The 21,195-nt window shown below is 37.1% G+C and overlaps 1 protein-coding gene across 15 annotated transcripts in view; it reads left to right on the top strand.

Moving 5' to 3' along the window:
- PDE4D (phosphodiesterase 4D) overlaps positions 1-21,195 on the top strand; it is a 1,663,062-nt gene that overhangs the window by 1,298,790 nt on the left and 343,077 nt on the right. Inside the window, exon 1 of one of the 15 annotated variants that reach the window (XM_037799056.1) lies at positions 16,784-17,530. The exons of the other annotated variants lie outside the window; for them this stretch is intronic. Within the exon in view, the coding sequence (XP_037654984.1) occupies positions 17,466-17,530 (65 nt within the window). The 5' untranslated portion in view covers positions 16,784-17,465. Of the gene's footprint in view, positions 1-16,783; positions 17,531-21,195 lie in introns of those variants that run through there. 15 annotated transcript variants of the gene reach the window in all.

Genomic DNA, 21,195 nt, shown 5'->3' with positions numbered 1-21,195 from the left:
CACAGGGAAGGTCATCTGAACATGACACATTTGCCACATGGTCCCCAGCTTTACAATCAAAGGTCAGCCTGAGGGCAGAGGTTCCTGTCTCATTGCAATAATGTTAGAAATAGGCCAGCAAAGGCAGTGGGCACCCTGGACATCAGGAGAGCCACCTGGATACAGGAGCCTGATGGAAAGGGGATGTATTGAGGAGCCAACAAGCCTATCAAAACCAGAAAAAGATCACACTATTGGCTTCACAATTGCCTTGGGTTGACATGAAGTCAGTAACAAATAATATTTCCGTAGTTTCTATCATGTTTTCCTTGGTCTACTACTTGTGGACTGAGAAATTCAGAACCATATCTAACTTTTTATTAAAGTAAGACTGAAGCTCATTAGAAAAGTTTATTAATCAATAGTTAAAAGCTACTTGGTTAGTTTTCTAAGAGTGACATTTTTTGATGTCTGATTACCCCCAAAGAATTATTTTTGCAGTTTCTGCCCCACATTTGGAATGTGTTTCATTTTCCATCAACATCTGAAGATTCCTCGATTTCTATTAGCCTTCAGTGATAAGGACATTTGAAAGTATACAGCAGAGACAGCCCCTACAACAAACTCTTTTAAACTCCTAATGACAGTCACCAAACTGTTCTACATTTTTTCCAAAAACATTTTGTCGAACTGTTCCTAGTTCTCAGCCTTAAAGGGCACGAGGTTTTTCTGGGGTCAGAAATACTCTTGAGACCCAATCATAATAAAGCAGCTGTGATCATTTTTTGTTCATTCAAGGATCCTAATGATTGCGCAAAAGGGAGATATTATCTTCTTTAACTGTTAGAGTTAACGTTTGTTGAGTCCTTGACCGTATGCTAGGCACAGTTCTAAGTATTTTATCTGCATAGTCTGTCATGGCCCAAGGGACTTTTGCAGCCAAAGGACTAAAGAAAGCACCGACATGTTCTGAGACATGAACTTTTATTCGGGGCTTACCTACAGGGTGGGAAGGCGGTCACATTGCCCTGAATTCAGGAGCTGCTCTGAATGGCGGTGGGTTCAGAGCTCAACGTGAAGATACTCCTCAAAAGCAAGGGGTGCCAGGGAGTGGTTTATAAGGGTTAGGGCAAAGATATTTAAATGGGTATAAGTGTGGGAGTGGGGGTCTTGTGAAGGAGGGAGGGATCAATTGTAGTCAGCAGGGAAGAGGGGAGGATTATAGATTATTTTGTAGCTACTAGTATCTCAGGGAGTTCAGGAAGGTGGTAAGCTATAGATTACACTTAGTGCCAGAGGCCTGATTTTACAAGGGGAATAGATCAAACCTTAATTGACCTAGGTCATGTAAGCTGCTGTGTGCACAGTCTTCAAGGCCCTTGGGGAAGGCCCTGGGCCTGGGGCTCCCACATAGTGTAATATCATTTCCCAACCACCCTGATTAAACTTATTTTACAATTGAGGAGACTAAGGCATAAAGTGGTAAAGCAACTCAATTTGGATAAAGGGCTGAGTTGAGATTTAAACTTTGTCAGTCTGACCCCACCTGTTCCTTGCCTCTGTCTCATATTGCTTTCTCTGTACAGCCTGGTGCTAACCTTAGTGCTTTAACCTGAGAACCTTTGAGATCTGTTTGAACATAGAAAATAGAGTTTGCATTGCCTTGTAATTTGAGAAACAGAAATGCAGGGCTCCATGTTACATGATGCCAGGAGGTACAATTCACATCATGATTTGTGTAAATGGTGCCCTCTGGTGTTGTGCCATGCACCACCTGCACAGACATACACAGGGACCCTGCTAAAATAATCCCTCGCACAGAAAGGTTTTTCTCTTTGTTACTTTAAATGATTGTCTTAGCGAGACAGCTTCCTCGTATGTCTCTTATGCTAGGAATCAAAGATCAACATTAAGTTCCCTCAATTAATTTTACAAAATTCAGTCTGCTAGACAGTTCCTCAGGGTGAATTAAATCCTCTCTAGCAACTTCTCCTGCTGCAGTCATGTCAAGCAATAGTTGAAGACAAATGTTCTCAGAAATGATCCTCTTTCTAAGTAGTTGGAGACATGTAATTACACGTTTATTTCTTTGAACAGGTGAGGGTAGTGGTGGTCTTTCCATGCAGTGGCAGAGCTTAGTATGAAATAGTGACTCACCATCCTCAGATTGGACATGCAGTGACCCTCAGCCAGATTTGCCCTCGCTGGTGCGGGACTCTGATGTCAGGAGAGTCACTCAGGCATTGACTCCATGGTGTACCTGCACACACACCCAGCCAGAGAAGGGCACGAGTGCCTCAGCATTATTGAAACTGTGTTATTTCCATTATAGGCTGTATTTAGGTGAGAACAACAACAATGAAGAAAAAGCACTTGGTTAATCAGGTCTATGTTGAATATCCGGTGCTATTTGCAAAGCAGTACACTCCATTGGTCTTTAGAAAACAGTTTGTTTCAGCCCATATCCACTGAGCAATCTGCCAGAACAAGGGTCAGATGGAGAGTTAAACTCAGATATGCCTGCTTTACTTCGGGCTAAATTCTTTCTGCATTTGCAGTTTCTCTAACTGGAGTAGCCAGCTCACCCCGGTTCAGGACTACCTTCCTGGGACAGAGTGAAAATAAATGATCTCCCTGCTCAACTGGCCCTTGCACAGAACTCTCAGGTGGCTTCCTCCACAACGGGGAGAATGCTGGGGCCACCAGCAATGTGATGCTTCTGAGACCCTATCTGTCTTAATCCATAATTCACTAGTCAGGTATTTTAAAGGATGACTTAGCAAAGACCAATCATATTATTATTTTAGTTTGGTTCTTTAAATACCCAAACCAGGCATTCATTATCTTGCAATCTCATGCATTCAATTATTAGAGACAAAACCTTAAGAAGAATTACATTTTTCTTCCCAGCTAAACTATTATGTGCTGGAGAGTGACAACCACATCTTTACCTTCTTCCCCCCATTAATTAGCTGGATCATGAGTAATCATGAAGTGAATGCTTGATGTCCTGCTTTACCTCATTAGCAAAGTAAGGTTTAACTCATAATTATCAAACTATTGCAGGAAATAGCACACTATCTGGGAACAGTAAATATGTCTCCTTGCATGAATCACTTCTTACCAGAATTCCCTGTACCCCCAGATCCCAACCCCAGGGTCCTGGTGTCCATGACTTTGCTATGGTCCTCAGTGCCTGGAGCCTTTAAGCTTTTCATGGTCCTATGAAAACATCTGAGACCAGAAAAATAAAGCAATTGGTCCCAAACACAAAAAGAGAGCTGCAAAATCAAGATTAAAGTTTAATTATATGTTCAAAATATAACACTATGTAAACTTCAGTAATGATCAGATGAGTATTCATAAAGAGTTTACTACATTCGAAAAAGAAAAAAAAAATCTTGTGAACTGAATTTTTTTTTTTTTTTCATTTTGCAAGTATTCCTGGGTGTGCCTGATGATTGTAAAGAAATTGGGACCAATCATAAGTTAAATGCGTTTAATAGTAGCCAAATAATTTCAAAAGCAATATTATAGGGATCTTTTCCAAATTTTTATAGTAAAAATAATGTATAATGTGAGATGTGGGTGCATTTTAATATTTTGTGTATGATATGTAGTGGGGCCTACAAAAAAAACATTAAAACAGCCCTACCTAAGCTACTCCACATGTGCAAGATAGTTATTTTTTAAATAACTAATGTTCTTTTTTTTAATTTTCATTGTTTTTGTAATCTCTGTGCTTCAAATTAATTATAATTTTAAGTTACTATAAGGTGTCTTGTAAGCAAAGGTTAACTGCCTACAGAGAAATCTGATTGCTAAACAGAGAATAACTTAGGTCCTGGGAGAATCTGACTCACTGAGATGTCAGCTAAATGGAAGTTTGGATTTCTTGGGCTTGGGTGTGAAAACTATTTCATACTCCCTCCCCATATGGAATAACAATATGCCCTGAAAATAGAGAGTATTTTGGCCTTCCCTCTTCCAACTCATTTGCCTTCAACTTTCCATAAAGCAACTTTTGCCAATTACTGTTCTTAAGACTCATTTTTTTTTTTTTTTTTTTTTTTTTTTGGCAAAAATATCAAAACACACTCATTAAGAACACAGGGAACACACTAAAACAGTTCTCTGAAAATCACAATTCTATGGTGTTTGCAAGTGTTTAAACACTTGTTTGTTTTAGAGTACACTGCCTGCTTGGAAGGAACAGGCTGTATTCCTCCCCATGAGCATGGATATACACGATCCAATTAAATTGTATCTGTCATCTTTCCTATTCCTTATACAAGAGCTATCTTAATTGTTTTTTAATTAAAAAAAAATAACTGAAAATATAAAACACACATTGTCATGGCCCAAGAGGGCTTTTATAGCCAAAGGACTAAAGAAAGCACCGGACATGTTTTGAGACATGAGCTTTTATTTTGGAGCTCACCTACAGGGTGGGAAGTCGAGTCACATTGCTCTGAATTCAGGAGCTTCTCTGAATGGATTCAGGAGCTGCTCTGAATGGCGGCAGGTTCAGAGCTCTATGTGAAGATACTCCGCCCTTTGAGGGGGCTGAATAAGCTGGTTATAAGGGCTCAACATTTCAGTGGGTATGAGAGCATAAGGAGGGATTGGGGGACTTGCAACATAGAGAAGGATTGATTGTAATCAACAGGGAGGAGGGGAACATTATAGATTATCTTGTAAGTAATAGCATCTCAGGGAGTCTCAGGGAGGAAGTAGTTTTGGGTGTAGATGACATTTAGCACCTGATTTTACAAGGAGAATGGGTCAAACCTTAACTGACCTAGGTCACGCAGGCTGCTGTGTGCAGTCTTCAAGGCCCTTAGAGAATGCCCTGGGCCCAGGGTTCCCCCACACATCCCAGAAATTGTTCTTGGGAAAATAAAGGAAATTCTCTTCATTTCAAAAAAACGGAACAACGGTAATAAAATAAAAATAACTTTTTTTTTTTTTCAAAAGTTACTGTTGAACACCATATTTATAGATACACTTGCCACCTGATATCTAAACACTTGAAACATTTGAAAGCCTTAATTCCTAGAATGGAAACAGTGATCAATTTTTAATGATCTGTGACTGGGGGTGACAAATTTATCCATTCTGTTATCTTTGTCTAAGAATTGTTCAAAGAATTGTTACATAGTTTTCTGTTGAAACGCTATTTGCCATTGTTTAGTTCTTAGGGTCCTGGTTTTCCCCAGGTGATGCTTGGCTCTTGTAACAGACACATCTGAGTTTATATCCCAATTTAACTGTTTACTAGCTATGTGATCATTTGCTAGCTTCTTAACCTTCCTTAGTCCTCAGTTTCCTCAACTGTTTGATGGAGGAATTAATAGTATCTAGCTCATGAGATGGTTGCAAATTTTAAATGAGATAACATGTGCAGACCATCTGCCCAGCTCATGGCATAGCGAAAGCTAAGTAAATAGGAAAAACTCTTCCTGCTGTCTTCAGATCCTTACCCTGGGAGTCAGGAGGCCTGAGTTCTGACCTGGTGCTTCCCACATAGCTAGGGAACATTCTCTGTGCTGCAGTTCCCTCATCTGATAGATGAGTCTACAAAATCTACTTCTTGAGGTCAATATAAAAGTAAATGTGACAATACCTGGAAAGCACTTATTAGAAGCTCCAAATAGGCTTTGAGAGCATTGCTCAGGATGTAGCCTTCCTCTCCAGAGTCACAGCCAACTTGTTCACGGATCCAATAGGTGTCCTGTTGGGCTGCCAGGCATTCTTCCTGCAAAAGTCATTCTTTTCAATTGAGCTTCCAAAAAGCCCCTATTATAATTCAAATACTCGATCAGGGTGGAATAACATCTTGCATAATAGCTTCTCCAGACCAGGGCTGTTTTTCCTTAGGAAAAGATCTTTCCCTCCTCCACAAGGATGCTGGAGTCAGCTCAGTGCCTGCCTAAGACTTTTCCTGTGATATTTCCTTACCCCAAAACTGTTCCTTTTTCTTTAGGAGAAAAATTTTATGAAAGATATAGTGGGGACTACGTTTTTGGTCCAGAAAGTGTCAAAAAGCAATTTTCCGGAATAGATTATGAAAAGGAAGACAGAGGCATCAGTTTTGAAATCTAATTCCAGCTCCAAAGCTAATGCCGCAAGAGGGCACAGGAAGAAAATCTGTAATAGGCTCACCTGCCTCTGTTTACCAAGGATTTATTCTGTTGTTAAGCAAACACCTTGTGGGCCAGGTCGTGTGCTAGATAGTGTGAAGCAAAGGTGAATCCTTCCCATTTGCTGTGTTCAAGGAACTCACAGCCCATGGAGGCCCAAGTGTTTCCTCAGGGCCAGGCCGGTCCTGGGCACTGGACACACGTGGTGGATGGATAAAACCCCATCCCTTCCTCTTGGAGTCTCCCGTTGGTAGCTTACAGTCAGCCAAGTGAAGACAGCATCAGGATGAGGTGGGAGGATGTGGGCACCTCATTCAGACCTCAAGGTCACAGGGCTGGAGCAGGTGACCACTGAGTTAATTCCTGACAAAAAAGAGAAGTAACAGGGAAGAAAGATTCGCCTGCCAGAGAAACATGTGCAGAGATCTGAAAGCGAAAGAGAGCACGGGATTATAGAAGGGGTGATATGTTTTCTTATCTCCAGAATGACCCCAGAAAGGTGTGTCCTATTGTCCTCATTTTATAGAAGAAGCCGTTGAACCTTAGAGCAATTCAGTTGCTTTCGAAGGTCACACAGTTAAAATCAAGGTGGAACAGGGGCTATGGGTCTCAGAAACCCCTGTGATTTCCACGTATTCTTCCTGACATTGTAAACAAATCACACACAAGTGAAAAAAAATAACGAAAATTCACAGATGTTCACAGATTGAAGCAAGCCAAGAACTCTGAACTTCCAAGTTTGTCTTGAAGTTGTTTGGCCTTTCGTACTGCTCATGTTAGATCCTGAAAAGTGAGCAGGACGTTTGCCAGGCAAAGAAGTGAGGAGGAAGATGAAATGTTCATAAAACAGGGCAAGCAGCATGGGCAAAAATACTGGTGCAAAAAAGAATGTGGCAGATTTGGGGAAAGGCATGGAAGATTACGTGGCTGCCATTATCAGGTATGAAAGGTCAGTTATCGAGAGCAAGGCTGACGATAGATTGATTCAATTGGTGGAAGTCTTTAACACATTAAGAAGGATTGAATTGATTCCGTAGGAATAGGAATCTCCTGGCATTAAGCAGGGAATTTAACATTTTAAGGTTTGTGTCTTTGAAAGATAACCCAATGGCAATGTAGAAGATAAAACTTAGATGTATGAGACCAAAGGCAGGAAAACTATTTACAATTTATTATGTAAAGAGAGTTGGGGGTCAAAGGCTAAAGCAAGAAAAAAAACACAATTATCTTAAATCAAAATATTAACATACTTTTTTAATTTTTCAAGTTGCTTTCCTCAATAAGTCGCTGAGTTGTTTTTTTTTTAAACTTATTTTTAGGAGTAGGTATTGTTTATTATTGAGCCCTTACTTTATGCCAGAAGTTCTGACAAGGTGAAATTAGCTCATTTAAACCCCGCAAAACCCTATTTTAACTCTATTTAATAAATGAGAAAACTGAGGATTCAGGACGGGTCAGTAACATGTTCAAGCTCAAACAACTAGTAATTAACGAAGTTTAGATTTACTCACAGGTAAGCTGACACCAAAGACTGCTTCCTAACATGCTGCTGTATACCCTCCGTAATTAATAACCAAGGTCTCAAAGATCAGACCTTTTATGTTAAATAAAACTTATTTGTAAATATGTGGTCAAGGAGAAATTGCTGGAGTTGCCTAGATAATTTTCCAATTACTTTTAATGTGTGGGGGAAAATGATATCAAACGAATGTAAATTAAATAGACCCCAATGAAAGTTTGCTTTCTAATAAATTAATTTCTTTCATTGTCTATGACATCAGGTATTAAATTATTAAAATACCTTCTGTGTTCATTTATTTCTGACAGGGTATTTTCTAAATCCTCTTTTAATGAAAATCTCAATTTATTTCACAACATTAGAAAAAAGGGCTTCATTTGGCAATATAATTTTCCAATTATTTTATCTCTTTTAAAATCTTTTATTTTCATTAAGATCATTTAATTTTAGAATTTGCTTTAGCCCATGAGATAGGTAACTAGAGTTTGGAACTACTTGATTAAACATAGAGGGTTACAATGAATCTGAAATCAGAACTAAAGGTATAATGTGACCTGTCTGGATATGTGTGGATAACATTTGTACATGGTTAAACAAAATAACAGTTAAAGGGTGGATTAAAAAAAAAAACAACATACCAGATGTTAATCAAGGCAAAGTTGTTTGTTGGTGGTTGTGGTGGTTTTTTGTTTGTTTGCTTTTTGCCTTCCATGTCTGAATAATACCTAGCAAAAACTTTCTAAAGAATCACTGATGGATAAGGCAAGTTACATTGATTTCTCAGGGTAGGACTTGTCTTAAAACCCTTGTTTCAATGCTAAGAAGGAGAATTTGAGAACAAGACTGGCTTTCTGATTCCAAATCTACCATTAAAACTTAATCTGAACCTATACTTACAGAGGATGGAAATATATTTAGTCAACTGATAAAGAACTTTTAAATATCTGTGCTTAGATAAGCATATTTGATTCCATTACTTTTAAAGTGAAACTAAGAGATTTTTAGCTTTAAAATGGTATAGAAAAGACCCTTATACCCATTTTTCTCTAAAAATTTATCCCAAACCTTTAACTAGTATTAAAAACAAAAGGGTAAATTCCATCTTTGAGGAAACTAGGAGATCATTGTAACTGCAAACCATGATGCATAAAGATAGAAATGGATGGAGAAATGGTCAATGACTTAGTTCAATAAGGGGGCAATAAAAAAGAGAAGCAAGATGAGCTAGTCTCAGTACTACAGAACTCAGATACTGAAGGCACTTAGGAGGTTAGGTGGGCTCTGAACACTGTATGAAAGTATGTAAAATGTATATGTACATCCACAGTCACTCACACTTCCTCATTATGGTCAGAATACCCCTCAAATCCTTCTCCGTGGAAGACAAATTCAGGTATACCAGGCAGAAGAGACAGGAAGGAGAGCTGTGCAAGCAGAAGGGATTAAATGAAATTCTGCAAACTGAACAGTAAGACCTCCAGCTCCCTTCTCCCCATTCTTCCTTCTTTGGAACTTTAGCAGGCAAATTTATTTCCTTCTCTAGAAAAATTGAAGTGACCTAGAGGAAAAATCCTGTACCTTTGGGCTGTACAATGCTGGCGCAGATTCCATTACAATGAACCTCCCAGTGCACAAACCCCAGCGATACACCCAGAGCTTACCATCCCCTTTCCATTGCCTCACTCTGGTAAATGAAATGGGGTCAGAGATCAGTGTGAGAGAGTGAGGACAGTATCATGCCTGTTTGATTTGGTAAACTATTTTCATGTATTTCTTCACTAAAAATTAAATATGTAATTTTAACTAATGTTAAGAAAAATGATTAAGATCAGGATGGTGGAGTGAGACACTTCAGGTCTCCATCCCCCTACAGAAGCTTTGAACAGTCAACAAGAACTGGCAGAAATATCTTTCTCAGGGTACAAGAAAATAAATAAAGGACTCCAGTAGTAGGGTGAGTACTGAATCAAGAAAAAGTCTACTGAAATGCAGTAGGATCTCCTGGCACTCTGGTTGGACCCTACCCTATCCCCTCACTGGCTGCTGTAGATCCTTGGATCCCAGTTCCACAGGGAAGAGAGTAACCCTCATGCATATACTGGAAGCATGTATGTTTAGCCCAATCTGTTTGGTGGTGGCCTGAGGGACTCATTGTCCCAGAACTTGTCTTGCATGCAGAAGGGGACTCACTGAGCTCTCCTACAGAATGCTATGGTGGAGACATCAAGTTTTGTTACCCAGGGCAAGGGATTGTTGGCTGTAGGACATACAGTACAGTGCCTGGAGCTGTGAGGAAACTGTTTCCAAGAGGAGAGCGGACATTCATGTCCATGTAAATGGGGGATTCCTAGGACCACACATGTATGCCCAAGACAAGAGGCATGCTTACACTTTTGATCTGGAGCTCTTCTCCAAATTCATGGTATGGATAACTCCTGAAGAAGAGTGCTTGCGTAGGTCAATCTGCAAAGACTGGGAAGGGTGTTTTCTTTTTGTCTTTTTTTTTTTTACTTTTTGTTAGCTCCTGACGTTGAAGAAAAGCTCTGTCATAACTCTAGTTAGATACAAGCTTAAGGAACAGATACCTCAGAGTCTAAATTCCAGTGAAAACACATTAAGATATCAAAATATCCAGGTTTCAACAAAAGGTTATAAAACATACAAAGAAACAGGAAATAATGACCTAGGCAAGGAAAAGCAGCAGGAACTATCAATGAGGAGAACCAGACCTGAAACATACCAGACAAAAACTTTAAAAAATGGTCCTAAATATGTTTACATCATTAAAGGTAAATATGTACAAAGAGCTAAAAGAAATCAGGAAAACCATAGATGAACACAAATATCAATAGAGAGATGGAAATTATGAAAAGCAACCAAACAGAGCCAAAGACTACATTAACAGAAATAAAAAATTCCCTATAGGGATTCAAGAGCAGATTGGAGCTGGCAGAAGAAAGAATCAGTGAACCTGAATATGAGACAATTGAAATCATCTAGTCTGAGGTGCAGAAAGAGAAAAGAATGAAGAAAACTGAGCAGAGCCTGAGGAACCTGTGGGACACCATCAAGCATGTCAATATATGCATTGTGTGAGTCCCAGAAGGAGAAGAAAGAGAGAAAAGGGTAGAGAGAGTATTCAAAGAGATAATGGCTTTAAACTTCCTAAATTTAATGAACAATAAGAATGTCTACATCCAAGATGTTCAACAAACTCCAAACAGTATAAACCCAAGTAGACCGTACTGCACCAAGTTATTATCAGATTGTCAAATGCCAAAGATAAAGAGAGAATTCTCAAAGACCCAAGAGGGAAACAACATGTCATATACAAGGGAGCCTCCATAAGATTAAGTGCTGATTTCTCACCAGAAAACATGGAAGCAAGAAGGCAGTGGGAAGACAAATTTAAAGTGATGAAAGCAAAAAGTCACCATCCAAAAATTCTGTATCCAGCAAACCTGTCTGTCAAAAATGAAGGAGAAATTAATATGTCCCCAAACAAACAAAAGCTAAGGACTTTTTCACCACTAGACCAGCCCTACAAGAAATGCTGAGGGGAGTTTTGCAGGTTGAAAGACAATTGACTGAAGCCATATGACAAAATAAAGTTCTCCAGTACAGGTAATAACATAGGTAAACATAAATACCAGTACTATTGTATTTTTTTATTTGTAACCCTACTTTTAACTTCCTAATAGGATCTAAAAGGCAAATGCATTAAATGTAATGATAAAGCAATGGTTTTGCACTCATAATGTATAAATATATAATTTGTGACAAGAACTACATAAAGGTAGGGTGATGGAGGGTGTAGGAACATAGTTTATGCATGCTATTAAAGTTTAGTTGGTATCAAAGCAAACGAGATTGCTATAGATTTGGGATGTTAAATTTAAGCCCCATGCTAACCTAACAAAGAAAACATCATAGGATATGCAAACTCATAGAGACAAGAAAGTAGAGTAAGGTTAAATAGGGGTGGGGATAAGAGTAATGGGGAGTTAATGCAAAATGAGGTAGGTTTTCTGTTTGGGGTGTAGGGAAAGTTTTAGTAATGGATGATAGTAAAAGTACTGCACCATTGTGAATGTGATTAATCCCACTGAATCATATGCTTAGGAGGGTTGGGCTGGGAAGATTTAAGTTGTATATATATCCACAATTTAAAAAAAGAAATAAAGAGGAACTGGAAAGATAAAGACAACTAAATGCAATACATAATACTGGATGGTATCTAAGAATGGAAGAGAAAAGCCTCAAAAGGTCATTAATGTGACATAAGAAAAAATTGGAATATAGAAAGTAAGTTTTATATCTATGTTAAATCCCTTGAATTTGATAACCACACTTAGGGTGATTACATAAGTTAATATCCTTGTTCATAGGAAATGTACATGGAAATATTATATATTCAAGGAGTATGATGTGTGCAACCTGCTCTCAAATGTTCAGAAAATAGGTGGGTAGGTAGGTAGACAGACCAACAGCGAGAATGATATGACAAAGGTACAAAATGTTAGAATCGGTGTATGTGGGTATCTGGGGAGATGGGGGTATGTTGGAGTTCTGTGTATGGGGTTTACATTATTTTTGCAACTCTTCTGTAAGTTTGAAATTATTTCAAAATAAAGAGGTTTTAAAAATGATGTTAAATTGGCAGAGACGCATTTAAGTTAAGAATAAAGAACAAGAAGAGTGAGAAAAGGAGAAGAGGGGAGGTGGAAAACAAAGGAAATACAAACAGCATTTATGAACTTTTCAATTAGATACGTTATTTGATTCCTACAATATTTTCATTCTTTAAACGCAATATTTTGAATTAGTGCAAAGTTCTGAAAGTCAATTACAAAATGTATTTTATGTCAACATTTTTGAATCAAGTAGAAATATTGATTATAGTTTTATAAACTAGTTTTCTGCACCTTTTGATAAACAGTGTAGTTTGTTGACAATTATTGAAATCTGTGCATTATCCGAGGTCTCAGATATTGTTATTACCTTTTAAAATGATCATTTGTTAGCTAGTATTACCTAATGAGGCAATAAAAATGCCTACCGTTGCATAGGTAACAGCAAACCGCCATTATGGCTAAAGGTCTTACATACTTCATGGCTTACAGGCTGGTTATATTGTCATATATGCCCTCATCATCATGTTGATAAGCCTAATATTTAGAAACAAGGACAGTGAATTCAGATTGTTTTATCCTGGATGTCTTGAAAATCTAAAGTTAGTGGTAAATATACCCATCATTATGCCTGTAACACACACAAACACTTTCTAATGGATATTCATTCATTGCCACTATCTGACTGAAGAGGATGGATGACTTAATATCCAAGAACTGGATAGCAATTTGTAATACCATACACACATATAAATACATATCTCACACATGCATGCACACACACACACACACACACACACGAAGAGCAAAGCTTTGGAGTTAGAAATATCTACGCCCAAATACTTTTTATACCACCAGGATCTGACTTTGAACAAATTGCTGATTTTCTTTATTTACAAAATCAGTATTATTACACAATTTGCATAGTTGTTCTGATGACTAATAAGAAAGAAAATAAGAAAGTATGTATAATGTGTTTAGCACTTAGTAGGTGCTTAATTATTATTAATGATTATTATTATCCTAACCTGACATTTTATAAAATAGGCAGGGAACCTTCAAAATATAATACTCGGGACTTCTCAGGAATTAAAGATTTAGTTCTGTGCCAGGTCCATGCCACAAAGAATGTCCTTGAATCCTATTGTATACCTAGTGAGTGTAATAAGATAAAAGAGGCTGTTAGAATTCTGCTCGAAATTCCCCTCCATGTAAGGAAAATACCACATTACTCCTCAATAAATGAGGAAATGCTACAAGAGTTCAAAGTGACTGGTCCTCAGGAATGTTAGAGTACAATGTAGAATACCAGGAAACTTTAAAAAAACTGCAGGTTCACAGTCATTTTTTTAAACAGTTATTTGAAATGTCTGTGTACTAAATTGAAGGTACAAATATTGCATCAGTTTTTAACATGGTTCTAATAAAGCTGCTCGTGACAGAGTGAAAGTATAGAGTGTCTATTATAACCTGAAAATAGTAGCTTACTTAGAAGACATGAGATTTGAAAGTGGACAGGGTAGTTCAAAGTGGTAGTGTCTGAGAAAATCTGGGTTGTATAGTAAAGTCATTCGTTTACACCTCATTTGATTGGTTTAAGTTACATTTCATGTTTAATTGATGGTTCTTGGTAAATGTCGTTAGTCCCACAAGTTATTCTCACCACTGAGTGCTAAGAGATGGAAAGATCATATTTTCATGTGCACCCAAACTATTTGTAAGCAAGTAATGCTTTCTATGTGAGTATTGCCTATAATGTATTTGGGTGTTATTAGAGGTATGAGACAAGATTTTAGGTAGTATTTGCACTCTTTTTTTCCCTACTTTTAGCTACTTGTATTCTGAAAAAAAAATAAGTCCAGCTTATCAAACATATTTACAGAATAAATATAAAGTTACCTTTTAAAGTTAATTTATTTAAGTTTTTTAAAAAGTGAGTCAGTGAAGAAAATTATCAAGTAAGTAATAGTGTAGATGGAATGCCAATTTGGCAAAAATTGTGGAGGTGGTATCTAAATGAAGTTTGAGAAACATCACTCAAACTAACGGTTTAATTCAGCAAAATATACGCAGATGGCTAACTCTATAAACTTTCACATCTGTGGTAAAATTCATTGAAATTTTGTGGTAACAATAGGCTAATAGAAAGAAGACTATACAATATTATACAATTCAATGCATCATGGGAATGCTGAGAAATAATGGCAGCTTCTAGATCAAAGACTTGTTCTCCCAGAGCCCTAATGACCAGTGCCATGTGGTTCCTAAAGCCCAGTTTCCCCCTCTTTCAGGCATCCTTGTCAGCCTGTACATCATTATATGCTTGTGTACCCAAACGAATGCAGAGGGCAGTTCTATATCCACTCCGTTCTGAGATGCTTCACAGAGGAAAAAATACAGGACACTCAGATTAAAGAACACATCCCAATTTCAGATATGTCCATGAGAAAATTATCTTAGAGTAGAGAAAACATGGTAATATTAAGTACTATTAGGTTATTATTCTATTACTACCTTAAACATTGGGAGTAGAAGTAGAATAAAAAATTAAATCTCAATGGCCTGGGAGTGTTGTGCATCTTTCTTTTCTCTGTAATGGCAAGCTTGATGTACCAATTCTAATAGCTTTGAGTATTCTGGTTAGTCGCATACATTGCCAGACTCCCCACTTGAACTTGTTTTATTTGGGGTTGGAGGTGATATAGTCATTATAGGACTTTAACAGGGTTTCATAGATGTGCCTAAGAAGTAGGGTAGGATTTTCAGAGAAAGATTTTTAGGATACGTGATAAGTGGAACTTTTAGCAAGTCAGGTGGGAACAGCATGCTGGGCAGCACTAAACTCTTACGTGTATGTGACGGTGAAGGGAGTGGCAGTGAGCTAAGTAATCTCACTGGGGCAGAAAGCCTACTGGGGGAGAGCAGAACACAGGGCTGATTATTTAAGGAGAGTTTAGCACACAATATTCAGACATTACAATCCGGGATAACTGACATTTTCTTTCTGAAAAGGCGACTAGAAGATATTTAGTTGACCTTATGTAGAAGAGGACAGTGTTTCAAATAGCAGTTGTTTATTTTACTCGGTTTGCTTGTTTTTCTTCCTTTTCCCACATTAAAATTCCAAGGAGGAAAAAATTAAGCCCCCTCTTCCTTCCCTCCACCCCAAAATAAGTAGTCTCAAAAGTGTTCTTTTGAATTCCCGAAAATGTGATAAACTAACCTGCCTTAAAGTGCTAGCAATGTACTAAACACAGGACAGAGTGCAGAATGTGTGAATGTCCCTGGGCAGACATAGAAAACTGAAAAGCTTAAAGAGACACCTATGTGGAAAACCACTTACTGGCATTTCCCTTAAGAGGCCTGAGGGTCACCTAGAGAAGACTAAATCACAAATCCACCTTGAAGCATGACCAGGGGAGGAGTTAAAGGATTTGTTGTAATAAGCAGCCAGAGCCTCTGGCGTTGCCTTACTACATTAATTTTCCGAGTTGCCTGGGTGGGTCACAACTGCACTCCAACATCCTGTCTGCAAAGACTAAATAAATACCAAACTCACGTCAGACTAGAGCACCGACGTACTAACTCATGTCATTTGAGGAATCAAAATGCTTAAATTATTTTCATTTGATAATTCACACCTGAAATCATTGAAGTTGACACATCCAAATGAACAGATATCCTCTGTGCAAATGTTCAGAGGGACAGGCAGTGTGGTCAAACGTTCCTTCTCTTTGGAATGATTTTAATCAGCTTAGTTTATGTCTCTTCTAATAGAAAAGTTTTTATATCAGATGTAGGAGATGGTGCAGGGATTGGGCTTCAAAATGATGGGAGATGTTGAAACAATACATAGTTTCTTTCATTACGGAAGAATTAGCAAACCCAGAATCTTTGTGTATGACAATCAGTGAAATTTGCATATCATGTTCAAAAGAAATAAAGTTTAGAAAACATTGTACAAGATAACAGCCTTAGTATGTGTCGCCACTTTTCCAGCAATAATAGATTAGACTTTTCAGCTTAAACATTCCAGCACAGCCTGATGCAATGAAACCAGTTACATGCTGTAGAATTTTTAAGAGGCACTTTGCATATCTACAGCTAACCCCAAAGTGTGACATTTCATTAAATCAGCTCCAATTGAACAGCTGCCAAGTCCTCACGTCCTCTCAAGTTTGCTTCTGAAGAGAGATTTTATTTTTTCAGTGAGGTACTTAGAGGAAATGACAGGGATTTTTGTTGTTGTTTTGTAAACAAATAATTCGGTGGTAAGGGGTGTGTTCCTTATAAAAGTGCTCACCAAATCCTTACCCTGAATAACACAGACAGCTTATTTCCCAGAGGAGGAAACGGTTTTATAAGTTTCGAGAGGTCTCTGTCTGCTTTTTGCAGTCTTGGTGTCTGGCACGGGTCTGCCCCTTAGCTTTGTACAGCGACTGAAAAAGAGGCCTGCCTGGGCGCTGTTTTTTTTTTTTTTTTCCCTCTTACACTTCCCTGCGCTGTTTTCAACTGCCTTCCTATGGACGTCATTCAGCCCTTGAGGAATAGTTTCTGCCTGGTGAGATTGAATGATAGTTCTCATTCACAAAGACTTGGAATCAGATTCTAAGCAGGGGACAAAAACGGAAATCACGTTTGCAGGTAAAGCGGTCGTCCAAATGGTAGTGTGGAAAGCTTTGTTCCCTCGCTGATTTCTTTGCTCCACGGAGAAAAGCGTTTTCCTGTGGTCACCCTGAAATGGAACTTCCCTGACAGCCCTCCGGTGTTACAGTACCTCGCGGTCATTTTCTTTTCTCTCTACCTGAGTACTTTTACGGTGTTGGAAACATTTAAACCTGTTCTTACTGAATTGGAGGCGATCAAGTGGTTCTTTCATTATGTTAGTCTCCCTTGTGACCTAGATGAAGAATAGATTCAAAATTCAGTTCCTCCCTTGGCAGTACAAGACAGAAAAGAAACTGTCACTTCCGAACAGCCTAGTGCTGGGGTGAATTCAGTGTGAAAGAGGAAAGTGCTCCTGCCTCTTAGAACCTTCTGTATGTGCTGGACTGGGGGCAGGAGGTAGACTCCTGGAAATATGGATTTCTTCAAGCAGCCTCCCTTGGAAATGGAATATATTTAAAAGCTTCTTTGCAGGAAGACAACTGAAATGTATTAATCAGAATACTTGGAGAATTTGTTTTTTTCAAAATGAGCATTATTATGAAGCCAAGATCCCGATCTACAAGTTCCCTCAGGACTTCAGAGGCAGTTTGGTAATGTGCTTTCCTTGTATGCTTCTCCCCTTTTTCCTTTTAAGATTGACGTAGTACTTGAACATTTAGTAATTACTGAGGAGGTTCAAGAGTTAGGTGTGATGTTAGGACTTTCTGAGATGAACATTGGATTGGTGGCTCTTTTATTCTCAATTTTGTGCCCAATCTTGTCTGCTTTAAGGTTTTGCCCAATTTTTTTCTTAACTCTAGGTGGACTATAGTGAATGAGCTGATAACAGGTTTTCGAGGAGAAAAGAAATTTGCAGATATGTTGGAAGTTTAGAAAATGAAACCTGTCATTTTTCACAGTCTGATTTGGTTGCTTGTTTTCTCATCTTTTTTTCCCTTCTCCCTCAGTGGGCTGGTAGTTGACAGTCTTCGCTGTTGTCTTTAGAAGTAATAGCTTGGCTTTTAGCAAGGAAGCATTGGAAATTAATAGTGTTAATGTTATGTATCTTTAACCATACATATGTGACCAACCTGAATTTAACTATATGCCTAACTGTATGCTAAGGTTGTTATCATTCAGTCATTTCTTACGTTTTAGTTATTTTCTTAAAAATATTCCCTAGTGAAGATATATGTGTTGGTAATTTTAACATTTTCATCAAAAAGTACATTAATTTTAATTTATTCCAATTTTTCCTTACTATTTCCCTAATGCTGATTTTTATATTCATAAGCTTATGGCCCTTAAAGAGTAGTTTCCCAACAGAGTAACTTTTGTGTCTCTAATACCTACTTATAGAATACTTTTATGGCTATTATTTCAGAGGTTAATCTTATTTTGTTTATCTTAGTGATTGATTATAAATAAATCACTAAACTCATCACTTTGAAATGGAAATAATCATGCTTCAGATAGGGGAAATACAGGCAATGATTGAGGGCAGGTGGTTGGGGATAGGGTGGAAGTAGCAGGCAAAATGGATTATGTATTATTATGTGAGCAGGCAAGCAAACATAATTACTGAAATTATTTGCATAAGGAATTCTGTCCACGTTTATGTGTTTGGGTTATTTGCTGTTGTTTTAGTCACATTTTATTGTGGACTTGAAGCCAGAATTTCCCCCATCAGTAATATTTCTATGAGTTTTAATAGACTATATATGAGGGATATTTAATAAACTATACAAAAAGACTTTGTCCCTTCTATCACTGGTCAGGCCTTACAAAAGAATGCGTATAATAGATTCTTTCTTGAGTTTATTTAAAGAAAAGTTTGCATCAGTGAATAATTTTGTACTGTCTTTTTTTGTCAAACTATATACTGGGAAATGCTTAGAATCCTTTTATGACTTACCATAGCTGGTTTAAATCTCTGACTTGGGTAATCGGAAATCATAAAATAAGTTAACTTTATTCATTTATCATTTATACCCTGCCTATTTGAAAAGAGGATCTGATACTTGAATGAATAGACTTTAACCGACCTATTTCCCTTTTTGCCTAAACTGCCAGGAGACTTATTTCCAAATTCAGATGCTGTTGCAGTAATTAGTTTATTTTGTGAGACTAACATTAAAGCACTTTACTTCTCTGAGATTCTTCTTGTCTGTATTTATCCACAATTACTCCATTTTATTAAATTGTATGAATTATTTTCTTAAGCAGGGCTACAATTCAAAATACATTAAAAAATATTTATTTGTTGATATGTTTATTGTTCCATTTCATTTTATTCTGCATACTGTTGGGGTCAGAATGGTTTGTGTGTAAGAAATAAATGTCTCTTATTATGCTGATGATTTCTAGATTTCACTGCACGCTGAGGAAACCTCTCCAGTTATTAATCTTACATCTGACTTATTAATCATATAACTGATGTATCACTGCTGCCACCAAATATTTTGACCTGAGGTTGTAATTGCTGCAATTACAGTTTTATTGTCCCTATTATCATTCAAATACATATATATGTGAATATATATACATACATTATATTTATTTATATTTATATATTGTAAAACCTATATATAAATTATGTATTTCGAGTATATATATTTTATATATGTATAGATATATTAACTTGATTACCAAAAAATGAAAAAATAAAAATAAATAAAATAAAGCAGGCCTTTCCCCCCCTCTGCCTTTGCACATACAGATCCCAGAGAGCTCTGTGGGAAGATGTCGTCTGCTCAAGAGCCTTCAGGTTATAATTTCTCAAACACCCTCCCCCAGTCCTTTTGAAACACCAAAGCCAACGTCATCCTCTTTCACGTGAGGGACTTCACATGAGGGAGACCTGCTGATGTTAACATTTATTGCTTTTTCAGATAATTTTTTTTTTCATTCTGGACTTCAGAATACTTTGTTCTTAGGGATCCATCTTTTGTCTTTATCCTCTTAATTCTGTTTATGTTAATCTATTTTCTGTACTGTTGGCCTTCTTTCTCCAAATCTGTCTTCTTTCCTCTCAGTTGCCTCAAATCCAAACGCTACTTTTTGACAGTTTGTTATCTAACTTCTGCAAGAATCCACTGCTTTGGATTATTTCTCCCTCTCTTTTTCTTGTCTGCTTCTCTCCGACCAGTGCCATAAAAAGTAATCCATACCAATTTACTCTTTACAGCCCTGCTTAAATCCCTCTGCAATATTCACATTTTTAAAGGGTGATTTCATGACAAAACATAATGATATTATATAAGCTTCCTTCTATTTCCCCTACTTAAAAGACCAGCTGTACTTATAGTTAAAATTTTATGAATTTCAAAAAAATTAAATAAAGATAATTTTGAAATTAATCTGTTTCCTTGTAAAGTAGGTGTCACAAATTAGTCTATATTATAAGAGTATATACTAGGTTGCTTTTATTTATTCAACAGGTATTTATTGAGTGCCTGCCATGTGCCAAGCTCTAGAAGAAAATGGTTATGGTATTTATTATAAGCATGTCTTTTAAAATTTTTATGTGCAAGAAATTGAGGAAAACTTAGTATAACTGTTTTCATATGCTCATAACGGTTAATAAAATTAGCAACCTCATTGATTAGGGCACTGTTTGCCTCCCTATTTCAATTGTTTGAGTAACAATATTCTACCTTTGAAGTATATATAATAAAATAATGAAGCAGTTGCACTGCCATAAATATTTAAATGTAACATATTTAAATTCAAATTTAGTTAACAATTTTGTATTATAATAATAATGCCTTACAAGTTCCTTGATATCTCTTTCTGTAGCATTTTACCTTTTACACACAGATATTCTAGGGATACTTCTTAGTAATATAATTAAGATTTATACGATTTCACTTAATTTAAGTAAAAATCAATAATCCTTCCAAATATAAATACAAATAGAACTTTGGTCAATAAAATTGGGCTTTGTTCTTTCCTGCTGTGAGACCATTCATCATTATTTAGCATATATATGTCATATTTATGAGTGTTCTTTATGTAAGTTGGGGAGAAAAGAGTTGCTACTCTCCAAAATATGATTATTCAGCTTTTTAAAAAAGCAGGATAAGGAACAGAATGTTAAAATAGGTAAAAATTGCACTTAGATTTATAGACTCGTCTCACAAAACAGAAAATAGAAAAAAGTCTGGAACACTCTGTTCCAAATGTTTAGTAATGGTTAGTTACCTTTTAGGGGTAACAATGACAGGGATGGGGATAGGAGAGACTCCCTTTTCTCCACTATACTTTGTATTATACG

The sequence above is a fragment of the Choloepus didactylus genome, chromosome 11, assembly GCF_015220235.1.
Source record: "Choloepus didactylus isolate mChoDid1 chromosome 11, mChoDid1.pri, whole genome shotgun sequence".
Classification (NCBI taxonomy): Eukaryota; Metazoa; Chordata; class Mammalia; order Pilosa; family Megalonychidae; genus Choloepus; species Choloepus didactylus.
The sequence above is the reverse complement of the archived record's forward strand: the minus strand, read 5'-3'. Positions and strand labels throughout refer to the sequence as shown.